This window comes from Ptychodera flava, chromosome 19 (genome assembly GCF_041260155.1).
Source record: "Ptychodera flava strain L36383 chromosome 19, AS_Pfla_20210202, whole genome shotgun sequence".
Lineage (NCBI taxonomy): Eukaryota > Metazoa > Hemichordata > Enteropneusta > Ptychoderidae > Ptychodera > Ptychodera flava.
In genome coordinates this window covers 25,943,396-25,970,146 of record NC_091946.1, presented here as the reverse complement: position 1 = coordinate 25,970,146, position 26,751 = coordinate 25,943,396, and the positions used below count along the sequence as shown (strand labels likewise).

Here is a 26,751-nt window from a genome sequence, read left to right as displayed (position 1 = left end):
TGTGGCAATTCACCAATCAGAATGCTCCATTTTAAAGTCTGTATCTATTCATGGGACTGTTCGTAACGATCGTAATGCAAACCGCAAATTGTGGGGAGGACATTGAAGCACGGGGCGACTGTCGGGTAAAATCTGGAAAACATACTGGGAAATTGACTGGAACGCTGTGATACTGCGAAACTTAAACACCACGAGATTTTCTGTTTCAAGCCCAATCTTTTCAAACCTGAGCAGCTCATTTTGTGTTCGACTGTGTACTTTTTAGTTTTCTCGTTTCAAGAATGTCTAAAAAAATAACTTCTTTCACGATCACCCGAAAGACACCTACTGGCCATGCGACGACGGCAGAGTGTTGGTATTGAACTGAAACGGTGGTAAAAATATTCATCATTTTGGAAAAAGACAACACCATGCAAGACCAAATGTATGTGGCACATCTGTCGCACATTGCCCTAGAAAAGGAATTAAAAAATAATTTAGCAGGACTGTTGCAAGAAAAGATAAATAAATCCCCTAGACGTTTGCTATTTTCATAATCAAATTTTAACACAATTCCTGAACTCGTAAACTACTCTCGTAATTCATTGAGAAATTACATAGGAAGAGGCTTGAACCATAGAATGAATAAGTTAATTAAATACGGAACTTTTATAACTGCTGTATGGCTAGGCCTTACGTCCTAGCCACTGCTATTATGAGGGGATCCCCTCAAATGATGAGAGAGTGAGTGCCCGAGTCTGCCTGTGTGAGTGATTCTGCCAATGAGGGGCTCTGGCTGTGTCTCACACTGCCGTTCTGGGTGTCTTTTATGCCCAGTGTCGTGGCCATGTCGGATGTCGACTCCATAAAGAACGCAATAAGACGATATAATACTTTGAATTCTACCACAGACCCTAACAAAAAACCGACATCAGAAAAGTACAAATCATCGCTCGCCCCTGACTGGCAGGTACTATTCTATTGTTTCAAACCCACGCCATGAACAAATTAAAACGATATTAATCCACACAATATGACAAGTAGTAAGGATACGATACGAATATGCAGGTATTATGCAGAACACCTCCATGAGAAGGATACGTTACTGGGTACATTTGTAAATGTAAACGAGTGAGACTACGTTGTCAATACCATGCTGGTATTTCGTGGCGCCAGTATAATATTGGTATAGTCCTAATCGAATGGAATTGCGGCGGGATTTATCGCGTCCAAGGACTAATGTGAAATATTAATTTTTGCGCCAACTTGGAAGATTATTACACTACATTGGCACAAATATTTGATATATGTAATGAACGAGTTTGGTCGATTATCCCCGAGTGTTTGACTCATTATCGACCGACACGCGGGCTTTATTCTCTACACTACGATGAGCAACTTGATTCACAGGCTTGAGAGAAGTTGAACCGTGCCAAAAAGCGCGCCGAACGCCTGTAAAGTAATTTAAGGTTTGCATATGTTGCCATGCATAGAAAGGTAAGAAACCCAGTCGGTTGGATAAGTGTACGGTTTAGTGTTACTGTGATAAGTGCAAATACTGTAGTAAAGGGCTAATTTGCAGCGTTTCAGACTGATGTAAATATTGACAATATACCAATCCGATATAACCTTCCGAGCCGCTGCACATTACCAGGAAAGTTGTTAAGTGGCTCTTCATCACCCCTATAGAGCAAGTGGACCATTCTTTGTAGAGGTCACGCTATGAATGAACTTTACATTGAAAGTAATAATACGGGCATCCGTGCACTCGTGCAAAGTCCACAGTCGTATGCAGACGGACTTCGCTCAAAGGCAGACCTCTAGGATGGCATTTCCGTTCGCTCATTTACCCATGCAAGATACTGAACCCATCATCGATGGTACCAGGTTCCCAAAGTTGATCTACGAAGATAACTTGAGACGTATTGCTGAGATGGAGGTTCGGGAGGATGACGTCTGGCTGGTGTCCTATCCGAAAACAGGTATTATGATTGTTGAGTTAGGGTTGATATCATAAAATCCCTCGTGGTTTTCTCATAGGTCATGCTGGGAGGCAACAGTGCAAAAGAAAACACATTGTATCACTAATCAACCAACGCATCATGGAAAACACAGACAGTACGGGGGGGGGGGGGAGATCTCCCCCTCTGCTGTCTATGTGGAAACAAGCATAACTCAGGGTACATTATACTTGTACAAGAAATATGGCTGATTGTTTGTGTCCAATATCCACGGTGATTTTAAATATTTTCCCCATCAAAGTCGTACATAGACTCATGTGACGGTAAGCTGTTGAGTCATGATACGAGTTATAAAATAAATGCTGGACAATATATGGAAACTGGCATGCGCTATCTTTGTTGCTTCATTGTCCGGTTCAAGTTGGGTTGCAAACACTCGCCAAGGGCGTTCATTGGTACCCTCTTTACGGTTTACATTTTATATTGATTGAACGACAAGGTTATTCGGCTGCTACTCTGGTATCTATATACTGATATACTACCCTTGAGGTTTCACCAGGAGTCCGTCGGGGTGATCAAGGAAGGACTATGCACATAATGATTGAAATTCAAGATAATGGCGATGGTCTATAAACATGAATACTAAACGACTCTTACGTAAGAGATAAATCGGCGTACTTCAATCCTCATTGTGTAAATACATTATCATGGCAATGGCATGACTCGCGCGCATCCCCGGTCGTGTAAATCACAGTCCTAAATGACAGTAAAAAACAAGAGAAAACGTACTCCTAACCGACCATAGGGAATGTTATCAAAACAAGGTACACGTCAAAATAAGTATATTAAAACTCTTGTTTCAAATTTCAAATCATTCGCAGGACTGAGGTGGATCAGAGAGCTACTGCATCAATGACTTTTCATTTTTTGTCAAGGTCACGCCTTTGAAGTTATGATCATGAGTTGCTAATCCACAATATTACCTATGGAGTTGCTAATTAGCACCTACTAACAGATCAATCTGTAGACGCCATCACCGAGTTACGTTGGTTTGTTAACCACCGGGTATACCAGTAAATTAGCAGGCTTGGAGATGGATATAATTATGAATAATGAACCTTACCAGCTGATAGCAAATGTTGTCAGTTAGCAAATGTTTCATAAGAAACTGGAACGACATCGATAATATGCAAAGTTTGAGGTTTTCGCTAAATAAATAACAATATTCTCTGTTAAGTCAATTAGCACAGAAATATTCTGTACTCGGATGAAATACTTTTGAGAAAGGCAAAAAACAAACAAACAAACAAACAAAAAAGAGATGTAATGCGTCAAAATAGCAACTTGAATTCTCTAATAACACATTACATGTAGCTTTGTAAGTCTTGCCATTTATCTTTACTCCAGTGTATAAAAAACCGTTTAGTCTCTTTCACAAAGGCACCATGAAATACCAGCATTCGACTTCCGTTATATATTAAAAAGTATTACGCAAAGAAAACTCTTACAAAAAGTCTTGCCAATCAACTTTATTGATAAGGTCTTAGGCATCAGGGCAAGAAATTAACTACACGAGCGAAACCCAAAATGCGCGGAGCAAAAATTTGAGTTATTGCTACGCTGCCCCAGCATGGTGGTTCATCGAATTTTGTTACTAGTAACAATGCTTACGGTTGACCATGTTCCCCCAAATTTAAGGTGGTCAGGTAAAAGCCCACTAGCTGTAACTCTTGAAATTTGTTGACCATCGAAATATTTTCCTATTCTCCCGGTTTTCTCTGAATTCTACCTTCTGTAAGGATATGGGTTTCTACTGCATTAGCAAACCATTCCTCTGTGAAACACTTGACAAGTAAATTCAAATTTTAGCGGTAATTTTGATTTCCCGCCATTTCCAAAAACTGGTAATATTACAAAGGAAACAGAACATTCAATGTCACAGTTGAAAACATTTACCCCTATGCATTACATTGCACTACTTCGTGCATGTGAAGATTTCAATGTAGATGTGCACAGTATCCACTGTTTTTGCTTTTTCGTATGAGGCTGCGATTTAATGATTGGGCAAACATTTAATCGCAATGTAATCTTTATCTCGTTCAAAACTGCATGTACAGTCCAAACTGAAGACGCCTCATTATAATTATAATCATTATAATTGCTAACACTGTTTTATATTTACAATAAATACCCGCTCGTCTATTTTAGGTTTCGCTCATGTGTTTGTTGAGGGCAAACACTTGATTGATTTTGCTGCTCCAGTGTGAGAACACCGACTCCTGACTGTAACGTAAATATATTGTTAAAATGCTAGGTTAATCACAGTCCCTCCACCCACGGTGGGACTGTGGTTAAACTTAGCCATCTTTTTAAAATCGAATTTTAATGACAAAAGATCCGGGAAAAGGTTCTATGGGCAGCCTCAAAATAGATGAGGAAGAGTTAAAATTACAACGTGATGTAAACTGTTCATTCAGAATAACAATATCTAATCCCTGACGCACAAAGAAACACAGACATTTGAACACACAAACACACACATACACACAAACAAAACAATAGACGCAAGACCAACGTTTTGTGGGCGTAGAGAGTAGATCGTTTACTGGCCAGAGCATTACTTTCATATGCATATTACGAATCAAAATAAACACAAGCCCTGCTTGGAGGCCTAAGTTGACTTCCGGGTATGTTAAATTACACAGATGTAGACAATGAGGCGTTGATTTATAGACGGAAAAACTGGGGGAAGTACTTTCATGAAAATGTCAAAAGTAACAGCCAGAAGGTTTTACTTTGCCTTACTGACCAAAAACAATAACATCGAACCTTTAACCCTGAATTTTGTTTTGTGACGTTACAGGCACTAACTGGATCAAAACAATTTTGTATCAAATATTCAACAAAGATTCTCTGGGGGTTCAGGACGTGAAACAGGCTCCAGATCCAAACTCCTATATTCCTTATATAGAGGTGTGCCATAGAGACTCAGGTAAGACATCTATAATGATGTGGCCGTGTTATACAGGTGTTTAAATGCGTAATTCTCATTGTTATTAGAGTTGTACGAATCAGGCAATTTCGCCCTACATTCACTTGCGTGTGCCGTCGGCAGTTTTGATTCATGTTTCTTGTCATCATTATGGCGAAAAACAGGATGCACAGACGAGATAAAGCGTCACACATTTTTTTAGACGTTGACACCGAAACCCATTTTTAATTTGTCTCACTTTTAGTTCTGCGTCAAGAAAAAAAACCCCGAGCGTTCTGTTTTGACAGACTAGGCAAATCTGACTAGCCAATAAATGACACTTGGCCGTATTCCGCTCCACTGTGTATATGGTTCGGCAAAGGCACGGAGAGAATTCACGAAGGAAGTCCATCGAATCCAATCACCTTCATATCTCGCCCGCATCTTTACACATATGCTAATTGTGAGTTCAGACATACCTTTTGAAAACATCGTCATAGTGAATAATGATTACGTCACATTACCTAAGTACATGTAGCTGGCGATAAGCACAGGAATATAAAATGTTCTGATCACCATACAGGCCCATTACTGACTGTCACGTGCATTCTAAGGCCGGCGGCAGTTGTAATGAGGTGATGCTGACCGTTGTGTGCGTGGCCACAGTAAAAGGCATTGCATTCCCGATGCGGTGTTGTTTTTCTGTACAATATCTATTCAACTTTATAGATGACTAAAGACTCTGTACGATTGTCTGAGAAATTTAGTGGGACATCAGGACTGACAATGTATCCAACTACCAGCGATTATCAGCCTCACAGTTCTCATTCACCGTATAATTTGGGGTCCTAGAAGGGGGAACGAATCATGAAGGTCACACATGTCCATCACAAATACATATTATAATTCCGTTTTGCATCTCTCAAAACATATGTTTCTCATCAATGGCGTTACAGGGAAACCAGCAATTGACGTATTTACAGAAATGCCAATAACACAAAGGAGAATTATTGCATCTCATCTTCAGCCGAAGTGGATGCCGAGGCAGTATTTTGAAAAGAAACCAAAGGTAACTTGTAAACACACACACAATATATATATATATATATATATATATATATATATATATATATATATATATATATATAATATATATAATATATATATATATATATATATATATATATATATATATATAGGGGGAATCGCTAGGTCAAAGGTCAAACAGGCGCGTCGCGCGTCTCCGGTATTCGGGACTCCGCGTACTATACAAAATACGGAAAGTTATTGGACGGTCAAACTCCCATAGGTTACGGCAGTAGGTGTATAATAAATATATATATATATATATATATATATATATATATATATATATATATATATATATATATATATATATATATATATATATATATATATATATATATATATATATATATGGGTACATCTAGTCGATGTTTTTGAAGGTAAATACCGCTGAATGGAGGGAAATTAACGAATGTTCAATTTTTAATTGTTCATCGATATTCATCCTGCCATCCCTCTTTCTTATTTACGTTACCCTTGTAAAGAGAACAACATTTGAGTCCGAATCAGTCAACGCCGAGAGGGGGCGCTCTTTCACACTTCTGAACCCACAGAAAAGAATGGCGAGAGTTTGACCAGATGCGGGTTTTATCCCTTTCATTTGTCAATATCTGTCACCGCAGATAAATTCTGCTCCATATGCACGCTTTTCAATGCGGTTACATTTTGCAGACGATTCATATAATGAGAAACCCGAAGGATACAGCAGAGTCGTACTTCAATTTTTTCAAGAAATCACCGGCGACTGACACTAGGGAAGATTGGAGCAGCTACCTCAAAGACTTCCTGCAGGGGGATGGTAAGACGGGTTAGAACTACTAGTTTTGGTTAATGTTAAGTTGCACCAGTACAGCATCGTATTCTACTTTTCCCGGCATGCTACTCTGGTTTTACAGGGTGAGAACCAATAGATACAAAATATTCAAATAATCTCTCCTGAATACAATGTTTAAACACAGGGCTATATTCAGGGACAATAAATACTAATATGATAAAAACCAAATAAGTTTCGTTGTCTACAAGTTTTTCTATGTCTGCCTTTCTCTTACCTATACGCTCTGCTCGCTTGAGACGTGACAGACTGCGCCCTCTTTCGGTGAAATCTTATTCCGCGCGTGACCTGAATATTTTGCAGGATTATCGAGTCTGCAGGATTATCGAGTCTGATTCAGGGGAATCAGACTTGATAATCCCACAACGGATGCAGGTCATGTGCGGAAGCACAGACAAATAGAAGAAACAGACTGGCAACGCGGCATGGCATTTGTTCCATGGTCGTCTCGGTAGACTATGGCCTTTTCATATTAAAATGAGCTTCACAGGTGTTAGATTTTTTTTGAGACCTTTGTTCGTGGTTGATAATTGCACGAGATTATGCAAAAAGTACGACGAGATGGCATCGTGCTGCCAGTCGCGTAGCAATCATACTTACTTTGTGAGCTCTCAGGGCAGAAACACTGCTTCACGCCAATCAAAAGATAACACGCCCGCAGTTTCATAAACATGTCCTTCAATGACCAACATTTAATAGACGATATGACTGACCGTAAATCATTGAGTTAAACCAGACAGTATCGATAGAAGATTTTCAAAATTGGTTAAAACACACTCATTATATATTCATAAAAAAGTGAGAGGAATTTTTAAAATGGTAAAACTCACTTTCCCGAAGCTCAAAACTTTCCTGTTTTCGCCAGCATGCCGATTCCACTCAGCACCACGTGACAACAATAACACAAACTTTTCCGAATATGCTTTCGCTTAAAAATTGGCGTAAATCCGGAAACTACCGAAGGGTGCATGGTCAGTACTCTTCCGAAAAGCGAGGCGAGAGCAACCTGAGGCGAGGCGAACATGGATGACTCACGTAACCGCTTCACGCCTTGAACAATACCCGTTGCAAGTCTGTTTCTATTTGTCTGTGGCGGAAGCAAGAAAGAGGGCGCATTTTACTACGCGCACCTGACACAGTGGGCAGTCCGTCACGTCTCAAGCGAGCATAGCATATAGGTATGAGAAAGGGAGACAGAAAAATAAACTTGTAGTCAAGGAAACTTATTTGGTTTTTATCATATTAGTATTTATTGTCCCTGAATATGTCCCTATGGTCTAAAGTGATCATTTGCTGAGTACTGACATATGGATAATTTTTTTTAATTCGCTGTTCAAATTGATTTTCACAGAGATCTGTTTAAAACAAATCTACGTAAAACTCAAGGTTAATTCTCTTTAAATATATCTAAATTCTTGGCACTTTGTCTACAGTTCCTTATGGTGCGTACTCAGATTATGTAACGATGTGGTGTGAAGTCAACAAGGAAGCCAACATATTGACGTTGATGTATGAGGACTTGAAAGAGGTGAGCGGGATGAACGATGGGCCGATTGATGCTGTTAAATCCATACTATATATATATATATATATATATATATATATATATATATATATATATATATATATATATATATATATATATCCATCGAAAAGGTCATCCATACTAAAACGCTTATGAACATATAAATATGCGAAAATAAAGGATGTTTAAAAGCATTTTAGCTTGAATCCTCAATCCCACAAAATTTTTATCCTTGGAGGCGTTGTGTGTGCACACATTAAATACACAGTGTGTAGATTTGATTTTAAACATGGCATCTGACATGATTTCGTACTGTCGTACGCTCAATTTACATTAACATAACATTAAAATAAAATGGATCGTGTTCACGGGGCTGTGTTGTCTTCACATGTATTGTTATTGTATCATTTAACAAATTAGGATCTACAGGGAGGTATACTCAAAACGGCCAGATTTCTTGAAGTTGAGATGACCGAGGCTGAAGCTAAAACCATTGCAGAGCGATGCACATTTGATGCGATGAAATCCCGATCAACAGCCGAGTCGCAGGCAAATTCAGGATTATTTCGGAAAGGTGAGACTCTCCGTTTCAATCATTTGGGACAACTGCATTTCTGCACACAGATATTACGTAAGGAAGCATATGAAGGATAAGTAGGTATGTTTTAGGTCAGAAATCACGGGGAAGGGGAATTTTACTCTTTCTCTCCAGTCTTATGTAATTTTTCATGTCTTGGAGATTCGATCTCTGTGTCAACCCAATTGAATAAACACAATGGTGAAATAATGTCGATTTAATCTGCAAATGTAACCTCATCTACTTTCTTTTTAAGTTACATACTTGTTTTTATGAGCAATTTGTAATATTGCAACATTCAGCTATAGGGCACCTGACACTTTTGATACAGTTATCCCAAATTAGTTCCAATCGTGTTAATGGTGGCTGTTGTCTGCACTGACCATTTTCCTTTCATGCCGCTATTTGCCATCTTTGTTTCCTATTGATGTAGCCGCTCGGAAGGAGAAACATATTTATTCGGGAAAATTGGAGTCCGGTCGTCGCCGATAGGACGAGCTCTTTCACAGTCATCGTCGTATAAGGATTAAGAAACGAACACTAATCCATAGATTTTGTTCTCACCGACAGGATTAGCCGGTGGATGGAAGACGAGTTTCACTGTAGCTCAGAGTGAACAATTTGATGAATTCTTCGGTGAAAAACTCAAGCACGTAGATTTCCAATTTCGTTACGAATGAGGAGCGAGAAATGAACAAAGAGATTATCATGAAATTGCACAGCGGTGATGTCACAACTACATTGCATTGTATACATGGCGAAAGTAAGACAAAACGTCCGAGGGGGAAAGTAATGGTTATGGCTGGAAAGTTCCTCTCATTTTGATTCATTTTGATAGTCCTCAAGGACGTATTTCTTGCAAGTTGTAATATTGCAAAAAAGACATTTTAAACAATTTTAAGAGTTTCGTTTAAGAGAGCGTACGTATCGGGGACATAGATTTGGACTCAAATTTTTACAATATTTATCGTGTCTACCACTTGTTGGGGCTCATTTTAAAGTCCTAAGAGTGAGAAACATTTTTAGAGTCTTAGTTTTGTGAAAATCGTTGGTGCAAGGAAGGCGGCAACTTTGAATTTCAAATATCAGTAGACGTCGGGAAAATTATTTAACATTTCCAAACAGTGCACAATGGTCCCTGATTTTTATTGAAAGAATGGTTGCAAGTTTCATTGAAGAAAGTTTGGACAAAAGTTTATGTCTTTCACTTTCGAGGCGCACACTACCCTTAATGTCTTTACATGAGAACCATCTGTTTTGCGATCTATTTGCCAGTCTGTTTTATCAATTTTCCATGTTGTACGATATGTTTATTTATTGCAATCGAAAACGTTGATGAATAGTATTGTCTGCTCTTGTTGTTTATTTCAGCGGAGATTGTGGGTCTACTTGCATTATTTAAAGTTCTTCAGGAAAGTTCTACAACATCTTAAAATTAGAGAGAGAGAGAGAGAGAGAGAGAGAGAGAGAGAGAGAGAGAGAGAGAGAGAGAGAGAGAGAGAGACAGACAGACAGAGAGAGAGACAGACAGACAGACAGACAGACAGACTGACAGACAGACAGAAACAGAGGGTTTTTGAATTTTCGTAAATGATTTATCTCTAAAATGTATGTTTTGTAATGCACTTTATTACGAATATGTTTTTAGTAAAAACATTCATGAAAACAACGTAACATCTTCGGATATCCCAACATCTAAACAATCGTTTTAATTATTTGTATCTATTTTCCGGACCTTCCAATGAAATACAACGCCCGTCTCTGCAATCGAGGCAATATCGTGCGATTTCTTATATCTTTTACTTGAATTATTATGTAATATTAATTTTAATCATCCTTCAAAACAGACTAAAAGTGATTAGGTTACTGACCAGATAAGTACACTGAAGGTTTTTTGCTTACTTTTGAATTTTCCCTTCAAAAGTATTTCCCTGGCGAAGGTCTTCTCTTTGGCTTCTACCAAACTCTCTAATGAATCTCTGACTGACTATACATATAAAACCATAAACTTGCACTAATTACGCAATTTTTGGAATACCAGAACGTTACGGGCTTGCACCACTGGGAGTTATATATTTTCCGGACGGAAAAGCAATCCCAAGTCAGTCGTTGAGGGAGTCCTTCATCCTTCCGTCGTCGTACTTGGCACACTTCACCTAAGTGAGGTCGATGTCAGCATGGATGATTTCCGACCCTAAATCAGATAACACACCGGATTTTTCATTCCGTCACTTTGACCTGAGATGTACCAATTCCTCCCGAGATGAAGCCAACAGTCCCTGAGGATAATAAACTTAAGTCGCTCCAAATTGTCTTGCATACGTACAAAGTGAAGTCTTCATGTTCAAGTGCAGGGTCACTGGATTTCAGTATTCTGACCACTGGAGTCTTTCTGTATGTGTACAAGGTCATTGTTACTTTTATGTCCATTGAGGATTGAAGTACTGCTTCAAAAACTGAGAAGTTACTGTTTGTTCCAGTAATTGGCATCCAGAAGAAATAAATTCATTCTCAAATGTGAAACAATTCACGAAAATGCTTTATCAAATGTGATCAACACGTCAATAAAAGATACGAAGAGTGGCAAATATAACTTTAACCTTACTTTTAGCTGAAATTTACATCTATGAAGGGATATTTTCGTAAAATCATTTCAGCTATACAAGACCCATAACTGCTGTTTTGAGACCATCATACGTTCTGAATACAATACAATACAATACAATATCATACAATACAATACAATACAATACAATACAATACAATACAATACAATACAATACAATACAATGCAATGCAATGCAATGCAATGCAATGCAATGCAATGCAATCCAATGCAATGCAATGCAATACAATACAATAAACTACACTACTCTACACTACTCTACACTACACTACACTACACTACACTACACTACACTACACTACACTACACTACACTACACTACACTACACTACACTACAATACCGATGTGACTCATGTCACAGGTACATGCCTATATGCTAGCATAGACTGTCTATGATACTAGGCAGTCGACATTGTCATTATACAACAAGCTTTTAACGCGTCTTTGTAATGGAATAGAAATGGTGCCTTGCTCAGCCTCTTAGAAATCAATATAATTATGCACGGAGTGTACTCGAAATGTCTTAACATGTAAATATATTGAAGCATTAATTTATAATACATGTTCTCAGTCAATACTGGGAGTCGTTTATCCTTAGACCTGCTATGGCCAGATTAGGTACTCAACACAAATGTATTTTGGGTACATAATTAAACTGAAAACGGAGACCCAACAATCGATGTATTATGCAGTAAAAAACCTGACTGTCAGAATATGTTAATTATCCTTCTAAGACTGCATTTTAAACTAAAATTGTACTTGATATGATGAAAAGGGTGACAAGATCACCATCTCTTCAACCGTTGTGTGGAACTTATTTTGCACACGAACATTTAGTTGACTGACCCGCCACATGATTTTATGTTTTATTGAGTAAAGGAATAGTCAGTGCCTGACTACAAGAGCAAGTGCAAGTTGAATTTGTGTAGTAGACTTGATAAGACCTGACAACCTGTAGGGTAGCGAATCAGAATCACTTATAGAGGAAGAGTGCACTTAGCAAGGTACTTTACCCCTGATTGGTTCTTAAGAAAATGACTGTGGATATTTCATCATCTAGACTCTGCTTAAAATGGCATAATTCTGCTCCATGGCACCAGATTAACGATGCTTCTATCGAAACACTTTATTGCTTTTCAATATACGGCTCTGATGTATTTGGAAATTCAGGGACTTAGCAAAATCACCAAGGTAATATGAGATATATCAATTACATGCAGGTTATTCACACTGTAAATCTGCTGAATCTGAACATATAAAGGAAAGCAAATGTTATCAATAATGCACTTTAAAGTTCTTAAAGAAAAGTTCTACAACATCTTAAAATTGATCTTGAATCCTTTTGAAATCTGTCAATACAGTTTATTGAATATTAAAAGTGTATCAGCTGAATTTTATTAGAGAGAGCGTCGCGATGTGTAATGTTCGCTGAGACAATTTCTCCTGTGTTGACAAAGTATTTTTGACATTGTGAGGTAGTTGAACACTTTACATTATCGTCCGGTGTTTTCTATTGCTTGCAAGAATAAGTGTCATTTAATGCTTGGTTCGTGCATCACTGAACTTTCTGATGGTACCCCTATGGCATGAGGCACGACAAAGAAGAAAGATGGATCCAATAGACTGATGAAGAATCCCCGAGGCAGATGAATTATCGAACATATGCCAAAGCTTGGTACAGAAACTGTTATGTCTTACAGCAAGTTGGCAAATCCTGAGAAAAGGGGATTTGAATTTGTTTTTTGCACACATGATATTTCTTCTACGTCACCTTGGGCCAACCTGATTATCTATGCATGATCTGAACTCACGGATTTCGAATACACTCAGTCTACCATCACATCGAATATCCGACCCAATTTTCAAAATACTAGGTTAATGCCCGAATCAAAAACGTTTTATCACCTTCACAAGGGGGTATCTGCCATTGATAGTATAACTTATTTGTTTCTATGTAATGTGCGCCTCGGTACAAAACGATACATTTCCATGAGGGGAAACTGCAAAGCACCCTGTTTCATGATTTCAAATAAACATCAAGAAATGCAGCAAATATGGAAAGACTCAGTGCATAGAGCACATTTTCAAACCTCGGAAATCTTCAATATATCGAGTCAAATTAGCCATCAAGGCATGCTGTGTTTTATATACTAGTAAGTATTAGCGTGGAGTCCAATGGGTGCTCAAACTGTGGTCACAGCAGATTCAAGTGGTCCAGCGATATTTATCTTTCCTCGAAAAGACAAAAACAAATGAAGATCACGACGGGGTGTGATAACATACAACATCACCCAATAAAAATTACACAACATGTTCTATAAAAAGGGGCAGATATCGCAAAATACCTAAAAGAGTAAAAACACAATTTCGATAATTGCATCTTTATGCATATATACGTTATAATTCTCTGTCTTAATTATGAATAAAATGATAAACAAGATCGTACGTGAAGCAATTTCAGTGGTAGATGAGAACACTTTTTGTATATTGATATCAATACTTGGCTTCGCCTAACTAGAGTAAATTTTGATGATACATCCATCTAATATTAAAACGTCAATTTCGGTTTAAGCCTTCCATGTACACATTCAAACATTAACACAACAAATTATTAGTAAAAAAACGAACAAAATAATGCCAAATTTCAGAGAGTATAAAGCGTACGATCATTTGCCCGTACTAATAACTTTTGATGTTCAGGCGATTACAGGCTTGTCTATATGAATATGGTTTGTGTACGTTCTGAATCTGAAATAACAGGTAATGATATTTGTGACGTTACAGGTTGTCCTCATTGAGTGTGTATTGATAGTCTGTTGACAGTCATCCCGTCCTCACAATGGGCCTCCTATATAATGTTTTAATAGTAACGTACCAGCAAGATGAGTTTCTAAATTCGGCACAGGCTTTGATAAGGATACCTCTACACGGTCAGAAGAATTAGAACTCGCTTGTTGCCCACCGTGGTGAAGACAGAGTGGGTTTATCACTGTAGTCATTGGATTGCATACAAATACGTGCCGCCTAAGTCTCTACTGTACAGAAGGCTACAACTAAACCAGTTGTACTATTTATCATTTTTCTTCACTTTTCACTAAAACGATCCACCCTAAAACTCTCCTAGGATACTTCCCTGTTTTTCGTAAATACTGAAAAAAATACACATGGTGTTCGTCAGTTACCGACTGATTTGGCGCATTTTGTTGAATTGTCAAGGACACACCTGCAGGGAGAGATCGCATTGACAACGGCCACATGCAGAAATGAGAGTTTCATAAAAGTCTCATACTGACCGGTCGAGGACTCCACAGATGTGTCATTATGTGTCAATGTCAAATCCTTGATCAAACAGTGGTGCCAGGTTCGGAATCAAAGGCGAACACTGAGAAGCCGCAGAAGAAAACATGTGAATACCTCGAGTGACTTCTCAAGGAACGACATTCAACTATTAAAGGTTACATCCTAAATAAACATCGAAAGCTTGCATGAGGTATTAATCAATCAATAGGACGTCTTACTTATTATTGCGTCACAGCTATTACATTGTTTTTATATTTTTCTTGAAACATATTAGGTTTAGTGTTAATGCACTGGAAGACAATCTCAATCACACAAGGAGCAAAAGGCCTCCAACGCATATGTGCTTTATACAATTAGGGGGTCACTGGGCAATATAAATTGCAGCTGACATGAGCTAGGTATTCGGTACAAATAATTAATAATACATTCTCTTATAGTGTGCGTGATAATGACCGTGTTAAATATTTTCGCCCTGTGTTCACAAGTCAGATTACTAAAAATTCTTTGTAGGTCAGGGATTTTGTAGTTTTACGTGAAACCTGCAAATCCACTGGGAAACGTTCCAAAAACTCGATTTTCAACATCTGAAGCAGAAAATGATTTGTTATAAATCTTTTCCTGGACTTTACATTCTAGCCAGGTGAGTTTCTATGCTTATTCAAATCAGCAAATTGTTATGGAGGCAACTGCTGTACACGTATGTTGTTGGTGTAAAAGCAATGTTCATCTCCGCTTTTATCAGGGTTTGCCAAATCGCTTCCGGTTATGACAAGCCTGGCACTCTTTCATCGGAGAGAGTGACACTGCATGCGATGAGGTACAATAGCATCCTGCAGATTACGTTTCACGAAGATTGAAGTTGATTCACATTACAGAGATTTTCTTTCAAATCGAAGGAGCATACAGATGCCTCGCAAAAGGCCAGTTTCTTTGGCTACCCTGTACCTTTTGTACCATGCGTATTGAGCTATGCCTTAGGCCTTCTCTGATGTTTGTTTAGGGCCTAGTATTTTCCGAACATGGATACTGAAACAGTTGACAATATAGGAGTGGCTTCAGTGTTACCATGGGAATGAATTGAAGGTAAAGACAACAATATTTACTTTCCGAAACAACAGAAACAGACTACACTTATCGTTCCTAATGAACATAGTGTTCGTCTAATGTCTAAAACAATTTTTTATCGTACGTCAGGTGTTCTTATTTGTCGAGCGCGTGTCGATGACCGCCAAAATGACTCCTGATAAACCAAATAGGAAAAATTGGAGGCAAACGTGTACTGTCTAGACTTTGTCAAATATTTACTCACTTTATGAAATTGGAATTTTATTCACAAGACAAGTTTTGACCATCGTCACATACTCATCATACTAAAATTTAGCTCGAGTCGTAATGCTGTATTCGTGTACGCAACGTAGTATGTTCCTGTAAATTGTATAGGCTTCGTGAAATAAATACATAAAACAAGGGCAATCAAAGTAATTTTTGCAAAATTATCAAATAACCATGTAATTTTGAAACTTCATATACGTTTATGTCCGCACATATAGAGAAATTCTATACAGTATAATTCTTGCATACTGATACTGATGTCAACACAAATAGCTGTCACAAATGGCTCTGTCGTGATTTTGTAGAAGTTTCCTGGGCTTTTTAATTTATCTAACTTCATACCGATTATTTGACCTTTCTTGGTGCGATATTGCAGATTTAATCGTATTCATTTCCATTTATTGTAAAGTTAACTGTCCATGGTGCTCAAAGCTGAAGAACGATGGTGTACTTGTTTGACATCTGAAAGTCTCCACATTCAGAAATTCTGAATTCTGAAATGCCACATTTCGCAATATCACATATATACAAACATTCTTTTGCAACTCTTGAGCATTATTTATAGAACACTGCCATTGCAGCAACTTTCTTGTTTTTGATCCCGTAATCTAGTTAGGGTACTACGCTCCTTTAAATTGAAAGACTTAAATTTTCTGTGAGAAAACTTTAAACCGCCCCTTGCGAAATCAAGAATACAATAATTCAGGGTTCACCGTTCAGAACTTAAAGCTTCGCCAACACTTGAAATTCAAAGCAACAGCCAACCCTGTCAGGGTAAGGTGAAATTTTCAGATTCTCAGAAAAGTAAGCCGATGAGACATGTATTTACTTCATGGCCACGAGCTTTAAGATTAGCATATACAAGTTGTGGAGCAAAAGAGTATTGGAAAAACACAGTGTCCGGATATGTATCCCCGAGACGCATTTTAGTTTAAAATGCCAATGCCATTACGAACGTAAAAAATTGACAAGGAACGTTCAACACTTTGAACTCGTACATTCCCTCTCATTTTGACTTAGAGCGTCATCTTAGAAGGTCATGATATGTGATTAACATAAGTAGCAAGTGCTATGAAACCTCTTTAAAAATATGAAACACCACTGCCTTTATTTTGTACCTGACAACATTTACGCCGGATGCTGAACTGCTGTCTGCCTCAGCTTCTACCTTCGGTTTAAGAAGAAATGTCGTCGTGTACAAACATTAACACAAGCACCGACTCTTTGTGTCATGAAGGGGTAAACTCGACCATGGCAGACAATCCTTTTTACGTTCCCTGTCTCGACGCAATTGCCGATGAAAAGCCTTTGGAAATGATCTCCAGTGCCACCTGCCTGCTATCCATCTCGTTTATAGGAACTGTGAGCAACGCAGTCGTAATATACGTTGTACTGATTTCCCTTCACCGCAATCAGTTACGACCTCAGCCGATAAACTTCTTTGTCATCAACCTTAGTGTCGCTGATCTCATTGTTTCCATGTTCTATGTACCGGCAGTTGCGTCGTCGATGTTGCTGAAACGATGGCCACTTGGACCATTTATGTGTTCTTTTATGAAGGCACTTTCATCCACCAATCAGTATGCAGTCATTAACACCATAGCAGTGATCGCGCTGAGCAACTACTGTCTTATTTGTTGCAGTCGGGAAACGTTTGATAAGTTTTTCAGCAAAAGCAAATGTTTCGTACTGATTGTCAGTGTTTGGCTTTTCTCTTTTCTTAGTGCATCACCACTGTACGTAACACACAAGGACCATGGGTATCACATAGTGTTTCGCGAATGTTGGCCAGATTTAACTCGTATTCCGAAGGGCGGCTGGTTAGAAACGTGGGTAAGGATGAACGGACTGATAACTGCGATTCCGTTAACGACAATTATCGTTTCATATTCTCTGATCTTTCGAATTGTTAAACGTTCAGTGAATAGAACGTCGAATCGAGTGTTTCCTAAGTCTCCATCAGAGAATGACCCCGCCGAGCGAGCCAAACAACTGAAAGCAAGACGGAAAGACTTTAAGCTTGCAGTGAACATGCTAATCGTTTTTTTGGCTTATGTAATATCTATAACACCGATAACGTTGATTACAGTCATATTTGACAATTGTTTGCATCCTGTCCGTTGGGTGAATCGAGCTGTACAGATTTTCATGTATGGTCATTCATGTGTGAACCCGTTCATATACGCCTGGCGAAACGAGAATTTCCGCCGAGCCGTTAAGCTTACCTTTCGTCTGGAGAGTCCAGCTTGCGTACGCAGAACAAGGGTCCAGCCTATCAACATAACCTGAACATTTTACTATTCACCAAATGACGGTACGACGCCAGATACATGATATAAACCTGTTCACCAGATGTCTGTTTAGAGTTCAGCGATTCCACTTCACGACTGTGCTTTTAATCATTCTTTACACATTTCGAAGTATTAACGCACGCAAAATATCAGAGAAAACAGCTCGTTCAGAATGATTACAGGGACAATAGGCCTAACAGAAACAGTTCACTTCATAGGAGCCAGAAGAGGAGCCTTTTAAATTCATCAAAGCTGGAAAAGTATCCTATTTACCAACAATCTCGAGCGCCATCTTTCTCTAATAGCATGCATTCATTTCTAAATGTATTGAAACGCTTGTCGATTAGCAATAAGGCTAGAGAGTCGACCTTTCTTGTGGCTTGAAATGGAAAGAATCCCGTTTCAAAAGAAAGCCACAAAATCATAGTGTTAATTGGGCACTGCACCGAACACAGCGTATTTTGCTTAAAAATCGCGTTTTTTGCACATATTAATTTAATCTTAATTAATTTGTTAAGCCAAGATTTAAATATTGCTTAGGTTCACCTCTGTGAATCAGTCGTAAGTTGCTTGATAAAGAAGTGTTTATTTATGCAAATGTATGCAAATCACCCGATTTCCTGGCTTCTCTTTTCTCCTTATTTCAAGATTTCCAAGGATTTCCATTTCTGAAATTATCACATTATGTCCTTTAAATGCTATATAAGAATACAATTTTTTTTTTGGCGATAAAGTTCTCACATTCTGAATAAGGGGCTTTTTAATTTTGCTAATCATGTTTTAATCACTTTTTTGAGAGCCAGTCTTTCAGCCATGCCAATTTAGATTGAGAATAGATAATGCATAATAAAATGGTCGTTTTTTCCTACATGTACACTTGTTTCAAGTGAAAATTTACATTTCTGAAAATAGTGTCAAGGTTTTGACTTAATTAATCTTTTATCATTAGTACCAAAATTGAGGTGTTTTACCCCAAATATATACCGCTTTATCCTGAGAGTAAATTATTGCTACCATTCTAAATTTAGATTCTATACGTTTATATAGTATGATAAATATTTATCAAAAAGAAAACTGTTTTGGCAATGTGCAGCTGCAGCTCCACCTTAAGACATGAGATAAGTGCTGGTAACATTTTGCGAGAAGTATCATACGAATTAAAAATCACCGTCTATCTCTTCGTCCTGTCTACATGAATATGTTTAGAGGGTATGTAATCAGAACTCAACGGTGTACAGATTCGCTGAAATAATTTACATGATCCTACTTTTTTGTCTTGTCTACCAGAATATGTTTAAATGCTAAACTCAATGGTGGATGGAATCACATCATGAAAATTGTATTAAGGGTGAATAGTGAAGTTGTACTTGTTCTTCCTTGCCGTATTTAAATTTCAATCGAAGTATATTAATATCGTGATTATTTATGTTCCCCTTGCGATGTTTTGTCAATTGTTTTTGCGTGATGGACATTGCACCTGTAATTAAAACCATGAGAATTGTTCTTTTAGTCTTGGTGCATTAAAATTTCTTTGATTTTCAAATAATAGTTATTAAAAAAACTGTCCACTTTTATGAAATAGCCCATCTTCTTCTTTATTATTGTTTAATTATCAATATATTGACCTCAAATAAAACGTTTACAATGTGAAATAAAGCAGGCTCTACACGACTGTCAACGCATTACGATTGATCTTGTCTATTATTTACATGGCTTATGATTACATTAGCAATCAATATTTCAGTACACAGTAGTCTTTTTTGTACTCACTGAAACGTTGCGATTTAAGGTGAGCCAAAATCATTCAGCTCTTTGCTGTCATTGGATCAAATTCTTCGAGCATAACCCTTTAGAATAAAGTTGTTACGAAGCAATGAAGTAACTTGATTAGGATAACTGGTTGATTAGTTGACTCAAAACAGCAAGGTGTGAGCCATAAGCATTTCAGTGCGCGCTGAAAGATGGTAAGTACGAAGATTTAATATTCACCGACAGATTTTACATTATTGTGGCATTCATCTCAGTTTGCCACACCATCACTGAAATATACTGTATACTGTAATACTAGATTGACTGGAAACAAAGCGAACATCGTCATCACTCCAGCATTAGGGGTGAGTGACAATAAATTCTCTGAAAAAACACTCCTCGGGAGCCGCAACCCCACTAAGTTAAAGTATATTCTGAGATTAAAAGTGCGTAGGGAATTTATTGTTTGGAAGGCCAAACACGTGTCCTGGAACCTTAAAGTCCTACTGTCTTTTAGCGACTTGTACATCAGATGTAATGCAAACACTCAAATATTACCCTTAAATTACGGGAATATTGGTTGCGCAGCGATGAAAAAATGTTTCATGTCGCGAACTTAGTCATTCAACGTCTCACTACTTTTTCCGATTCGGGACAGACACTTGTCAAGTACTGAATTTTACACTTAACCCTTTGATTGCTGTAATTGTTCCCACCAAAATTTTAGTGAAACATTTTTACCAATTTTTATGAATTCTTCGGTAAATTTTGATAATTATGGACCAAATGGACATCACATTTCATTGGTTACAGTTTGTTATCAAAATTATGACAAAAATTTGAAAAAAAATTGACTGGAGCATATTTTCTAAAGGTGACAAAAAATTACGTTGGCGCTCAAAGGGTTAATCTCAGAGTTCACAACAAGTAAGGCTCGCGCAATTGCATTTTGCCACACCATACGCTCACTTCTTTCAAAATTGCCAGGGCCATCGAAATGGAAACCTTCTCACAAAACGTCGCTAGTTGCTTCTTATTCATTTTGCGTGACCAGCTGCAGCGCAGAACTGCAAGTCAGAGTAAAGGTATTATTGGTTAAACTTTATGTCAATTTCGGATGATCTCAGAATATTTAAATGAAATAAGCCTAGCGTAAATAATGGCGGTGAGGTCTCCGCTGTCTGCGAGAGCTGAAATCATTAACTTGACATTTGGAACAAGTTGATTAAACCTCCATCGAAGGTTTTACAACAAACTCCTCATGTCAAATGTTGTTCAAATTGAAATTATCGACAAGTATGGTGATAGGTTACATTAGCCTTTAGGTAGAGAAAGCCTACACATTTTATGTGACCGACTGCATCTACATCAAAGGCACCGAAACAGTTGTTTTTGCAGTACTTCGTGACACAGCTTTGTAGGTCGTGATAAATGAAACCTTGGACTGTAGTACTTTGGCGTAAATGACCTAAAATTTTAGGGGGAAATAAAATATTTTAGGCAAAGAGCAGTATATTGAGAAAGGGGGACGATTTGATCGCCTCGTGATAAGGAATGCCAAGTTATCACACGTACATGTGCAAATAACAGGCTGTGAATGTACACGCCAAATAATAATAGGAAACTAGCGCTTTTATACTCGATGTTGCTCGCAAGGGTGCCAGTTTACAGTAAGGGTATTTTCGACAGATGGCAAGAACAATCATACTTGACTCCAAAAGTAATGACGGCCATTAAATTGTCTACAGTCATAAATGTCGTTCACCTCTACACTCAAATTATTTTACCTTTTTTCTATACGAAGCTGACAAAGCTCTCACACTGATGAAATATTTGTCTAATTAGCGCCAGGGTATTATCATCAGGGTTACTGATGATTAACAAAAGCCTATTAATTATTAAATTTTTTTGGTATTATTTTGCAGAATGAGAACAACAAGGATACTATTGCCTTAGATTGCGACATGTCCGAATCGCCGTGGCCCGTGCATTTTCTCCATGAACGTGATGATGATGATATGCACGGTTAAATACCTCAAATAAAGCTTGTTAAGAATATTTATTGTCTCAGAAACAGTAAAAGAAAGATCATTGTCTTTGACAGATCACACAACTCTGAAAAAAAGTCGACCGACTTTACTTTTAGAAGAAAAACCTCAGTAGCAGTATGGTCTAAAGGATTGATACGGAACAAAGACACTGAAACGCATAGGAGAAGCATGCTACTCACTGTATATTTATACAATTGGAACTAATTGGAATAATTGGATCTTCATATTTTTCAAATTTTTCAAAAAATGTTAGATGCCTTATGGCTGAATGTTGCAATATCACAAATTACTCATAAAAACAAGAGTGTAACTTAAAAAGAAGAGCAGACGACCTTAACATTTGCAGATTAAACAAACATTAATTCGCTATCCAATTATCCCAAGTTAGTTCCAATTGTGTTAATTGTTGAAGATCAAATGAATATCACGTCGTTTATCAATTTAAAGAATTAAAGTGTGATCTTTCTAGCTGAATAAAATATTTCCTGTGTCTCTTTTTATGAAGAATATTGTCGGTATTTTTATTGGCTTTTCAAAGTCCCTTTTTTCGCAAGTAGTTTCCGGAATTTTACAATGCATATTTTATTTTTTATGTCTTTTTAACGCATTTGACACTTATTTTTGTTAGATATCTCAATTTCATTTTGACGTAGGATTCAAAGTGGCAAAAGAATGACAGTAATGTTTCTCTAGCATTGCTAATGAAATATACTTAATATGGCAAGCGAAAAGGGCCCTTATGCAAGGTTACGTCATTTTCAGTAATTTGCATTTGAATAAGTGACGTTCACTGTGTGCTTTCACATGCAAATATCGTCGCCCATACTGAAGGGAAAAATTGAAATATCGTCTCCTATCTCGCGTATTCGGGAACAAAAAGCATGAAATTTAGTACATCGTGAGAAAACACAACATGCTTATGTCATTTGTTCTTAAAATTTGATTTTTTAGCCGAAAAAACTTGGCATTTACGTTCTAGCATATTCTGTTCCCGCCACTTTGTTTACGTTTTTACACGTGACCTCCGTGCTAATGAGGTCAGGGGTACCGAGCGAGAAGTTTTGATGACACTGCGTGTTGCGTAATTGTTAGCGGTTGTGAATCATGGCTTTTTCAGCACCTATTGATCCGCAGTTTAATCAAGAACTGAGAACTCTTCTTGAAGAAAGGCAAGAGGAGTTGTTTGAAACCTTCAGTCCTCCGGAGTCGAGAGCGAATTCTCAGGGTTCAACTGAAAACGTCAGCGAAGATTGCATTCGTCACGATGCTAACGACGATGAAGACGACAGTGATGAAGACGAGCCGCTAACAGAAGCAGATCCGACCGAATTAGCCAGATTTTATTCTCAAACTCATCCAGAGATGGTTCACGAAGACGATCACCGTGAAGATGATGATGATGACCTGGACAAATCATCGGTGGAAGCTGTCTTTCGGACTGTAGTCCAGTCAAAATAGGGTTAGACCCACCACAAATTGCAACAGAATTTTTTTCTTCAGAATGCATTTCAGAGAGGTACCCAGAACAACATATTAAAAGTTTACTCGAATCCACTTTGGGGAAATATGACTAATTTGCATAAATCAAATATGGCGGCCAACCATCCGACAAAATAACATAATTGGCCATATATCACATGTTAAACAAGCTATTTCAGTGATTTCAAAGTCTGACACTAGTTATTTGGCTCAGGGAATCATTTCGGAGGTATAATGTTTCATATAGGCACTTCATTAATTTGCATAATTCCAATATGGCGGCCAACATTCCTACAAAAGACATTTTCGGTCATATACCACGTATTAAACAAGCTATTTCAGTGATTTTAAAGTTAAAAGTATATTTCTTTGGCATGGACAAATGATTTTCGAGATGCAATGATTTGCATAGGTAATTTGTTAATTTGCATAAATCCAATATGGTGGCCAACATACCTACAAAGGACATTGTTGGTCATATACCACGCACTAAACAAGCTATTTCAGTGATTTTAAACTTTTAATATTTTTCTTGGGTATGAAGAAACACTTTTAACACTGTTAAGTCCTTCGACATTCATTTTTAGCTCATATTTGGTATTGATATAAATACCAAAAAGAGCTTATATGGTGAGTCTATGGTGTCTGTATGTATGTATGTATGTAGGTATGTATGTGCTGATGTATGTCCGTCACACGAAAAGGCTCCCATACCGCCAAAGCTACCATCTCAGTATTTGGTGTACAGGTAGATGCAGGGGTTGAGATGTGACGTTGTTTCAGTGTCAACAATATGCAATGAGGTCAGAAAAAGGGGAAATCCTGCTAATGTGCAGGAGTGGTGGCAATAACTGAAACAGCGCACACATCTGAGTAAGAGGTTTTTGACCTTTAACCTATTTGTATGCAGGGTACCTATTATGTGCGGGAGTGGTGGCAGTAACTGGAACAGCTTATTATTCATTACCTGTGATTGTTTATGAACTGTGACATGTTAATAGACCTGCTCAAACCATGGATGTCTATTTTTGTACATCCATGGTTGAAACATTCTCTGCTATGCATGTAGCTAAAGTTGACCTCCAGTACCTAAAGTTTCAGACGTTATTTACTTTTGTCATTCTTGTTTTCCTGGTTTAAATATTTCTTGTTGTTTTTCTGGTGTGCAGAAATCATTGTCATAACATCAACGTAGAACTTTCCTGCACTGAACAGGTAGAAACAACACTTATTGTTGATCTTTGGTATGTACCAATTCTGATCAAATTTGAGCGACACCGTATAATTGCGGTATTTTTAAATTTTAATTTTTCTATATATGACGACTGTTAATGATTGTTAGTCTTCTGAATAATATATTCTCTTTCTGAATATAACATTGGATTCATCTGTGTACGGCATTTTCGTAATTTGTATGGGTGTTTAACAATGTACAGTGTCAAACATGTAATCTGTAATTTTTACTGTTAAAAAAGACGTGTTCAAAATCCTTAGTTTTTAATTTAGACTGAACCCCCTTCTTATGGATGGGTGCGTCTTTATAAGATCCCCTAGATGACAGGCAAGAAGTCATCACACATAACAGCAAAAATACAATAAACAAAACGAAGCTAAAAAACAGAAAAAATGATATGACCAAAATAAAAAAGCCATAATACACACAAATTGAAACTTAGCACTATTGCAAACAATGTCAGATTCATAAAAACTTTATGGACACACAAACTCAAACAAATTTGAAAACTGTATGCTTTAGCAAAGACTTACAATTAGTCCAAACAAAGAATCCAACACTATTACACAATACAAAGAAGTACATCTCTTGAGTCATTTTTCCAAGTGTCATTTTTCCAGATGTACATGGCATTGTTTGTATCGTGTAACAGTTGGATTCTGTGGGGCTACTGAGTTGTTTGAATTAATTTTAACAATTTTCAATTTTTGTGAGTTTGTGTGTCGATCAAGTTTTTAAAAGTCTGATATTGTTTGCATCAGCGCTAAGTTTTAATTTGTCTGTATTGTGGTATGTGTTATTTTTGGTCACAGTATTTTTTTTTGACGTTTTTATTATCTTTGTTGTGTTTATTGTATTTTTGCTCTTACATGTGATGACTTCTTGCCTATCGTCCAGGGGGACGTACCAAAGATGCACTCGTCCATAAGGAAGAGGTTCAGTTTAAATAAGAACTAAAGATTTTGTCCCTACTTTTTTTAAAACAGTAAACATTAAAGATTACATGTTTTAACACTGTAGAGTATAAAGCACCTATAAAATCACAAATAATGCCGCACACAGATGAATCCAATGTTATATTCCGAAATAGATTATTATTAGATGACTAACAATCATTAACGGTTGTCATATTTAGATAAATCACAAATAATTAAAATTGCATGACTTTCTTACATCTCACTAGTAAACGCACATCAACATATACGTATTTTAATCCGTTCGGAAGTCATACATGTAAGTCTACCAAATTTGCTTTAACATTCTTTTCAAAATACAATATATTTATGGGGTATTTTAACGAATTCAGGTATCACAGACACCTATTAAAATAAACTTTTATTCTTAAATGGATCGTTATTGTAAGTAACTTTACAGTATATTTCCATATTTTTAAAAATAAATTTTCATGGACTTAAGGTGGAGCTGCACGTTGCCAACACAGTTTTTTTCGAAGGAATATTTCTTATCTAAGATGACAAGGAAACCCGTACAAACTATTTTGTGAAATGTAATATTTCACTTGAAACAAGAGTATATCCTCATTCTAAAATGGCATGGGCTGAACGACTGACACTCAAAAAGAGCTTAAAATCACGGTTAGCAAAATAAAAATGCCTCTAATTCAAAATGTAAGAATTTTATTGCAAAACAAAATAGTTGTTTTGTTATATAGCATTTAAAAACATAATGTGAAAATTTCAGAAAATATGACCCAGCCAGAACAGAGTTATATTCTTTGGAAATCTTGAAATTCGGAT

At 37.3% G+C, this 26,751-nt stretch overlaps 1 protein-coding gene across 1 annotated transcript; it reads left to right on the top strand.

Moving 5' to 3' along the window:
• Window positions 1-1,742: 1,742 nt before the first annotated feature.
• LOC139119079 (sulfotransferase 6B1-like) lies at window positions 1,743-10,273 on the top strand. The gene is made up of 7 exons (XM_070682705.1): window positions 1,743-1,961; window positions 4,804-4,932; window positions 5,868-5,980; window positions 6,670-6,796; window positions 8,263-8,357; window positions 8,775-8,928; window positions 9,502-10,273. Exons 1-7 carry the CDS (start codon window positions 1,769-1,771, stop codon window positions 9,609-9,611), a joined length of 921 nt encoding a protein of 306 aa, XP_070538806.1. The 5' UTR covers window positions 1,743-1,768; the 3' UTR covers window positions 9,612-10,273.
• The last annotated feature ends 16,478 nt before the right edge of the window (window positions 10,274-26,751 follow it).

Coding starts and splice junctions, on each gene's coding strand:
- LOC139119079 (XM_070682705.1), top strand. CDS start 1,769: ATGCAGACGGACTTCGCTCAAAGGCAGACCTCTAGGATGGCATTTCCG. Junction 1,962..4,803: donor GGTGTCCTATCCGAAAACAG/GTATTATGATTG, acceptor GTGACGTTACAG/GCACTAACTGGATCAAAACA. Junction 8,358..8,774: donor TGTATGAGGACTTGAAAGAG/GTGAGCGGGATG, acceptor TTAACAAATTAG/GATCTACAGGGAGGTATACT.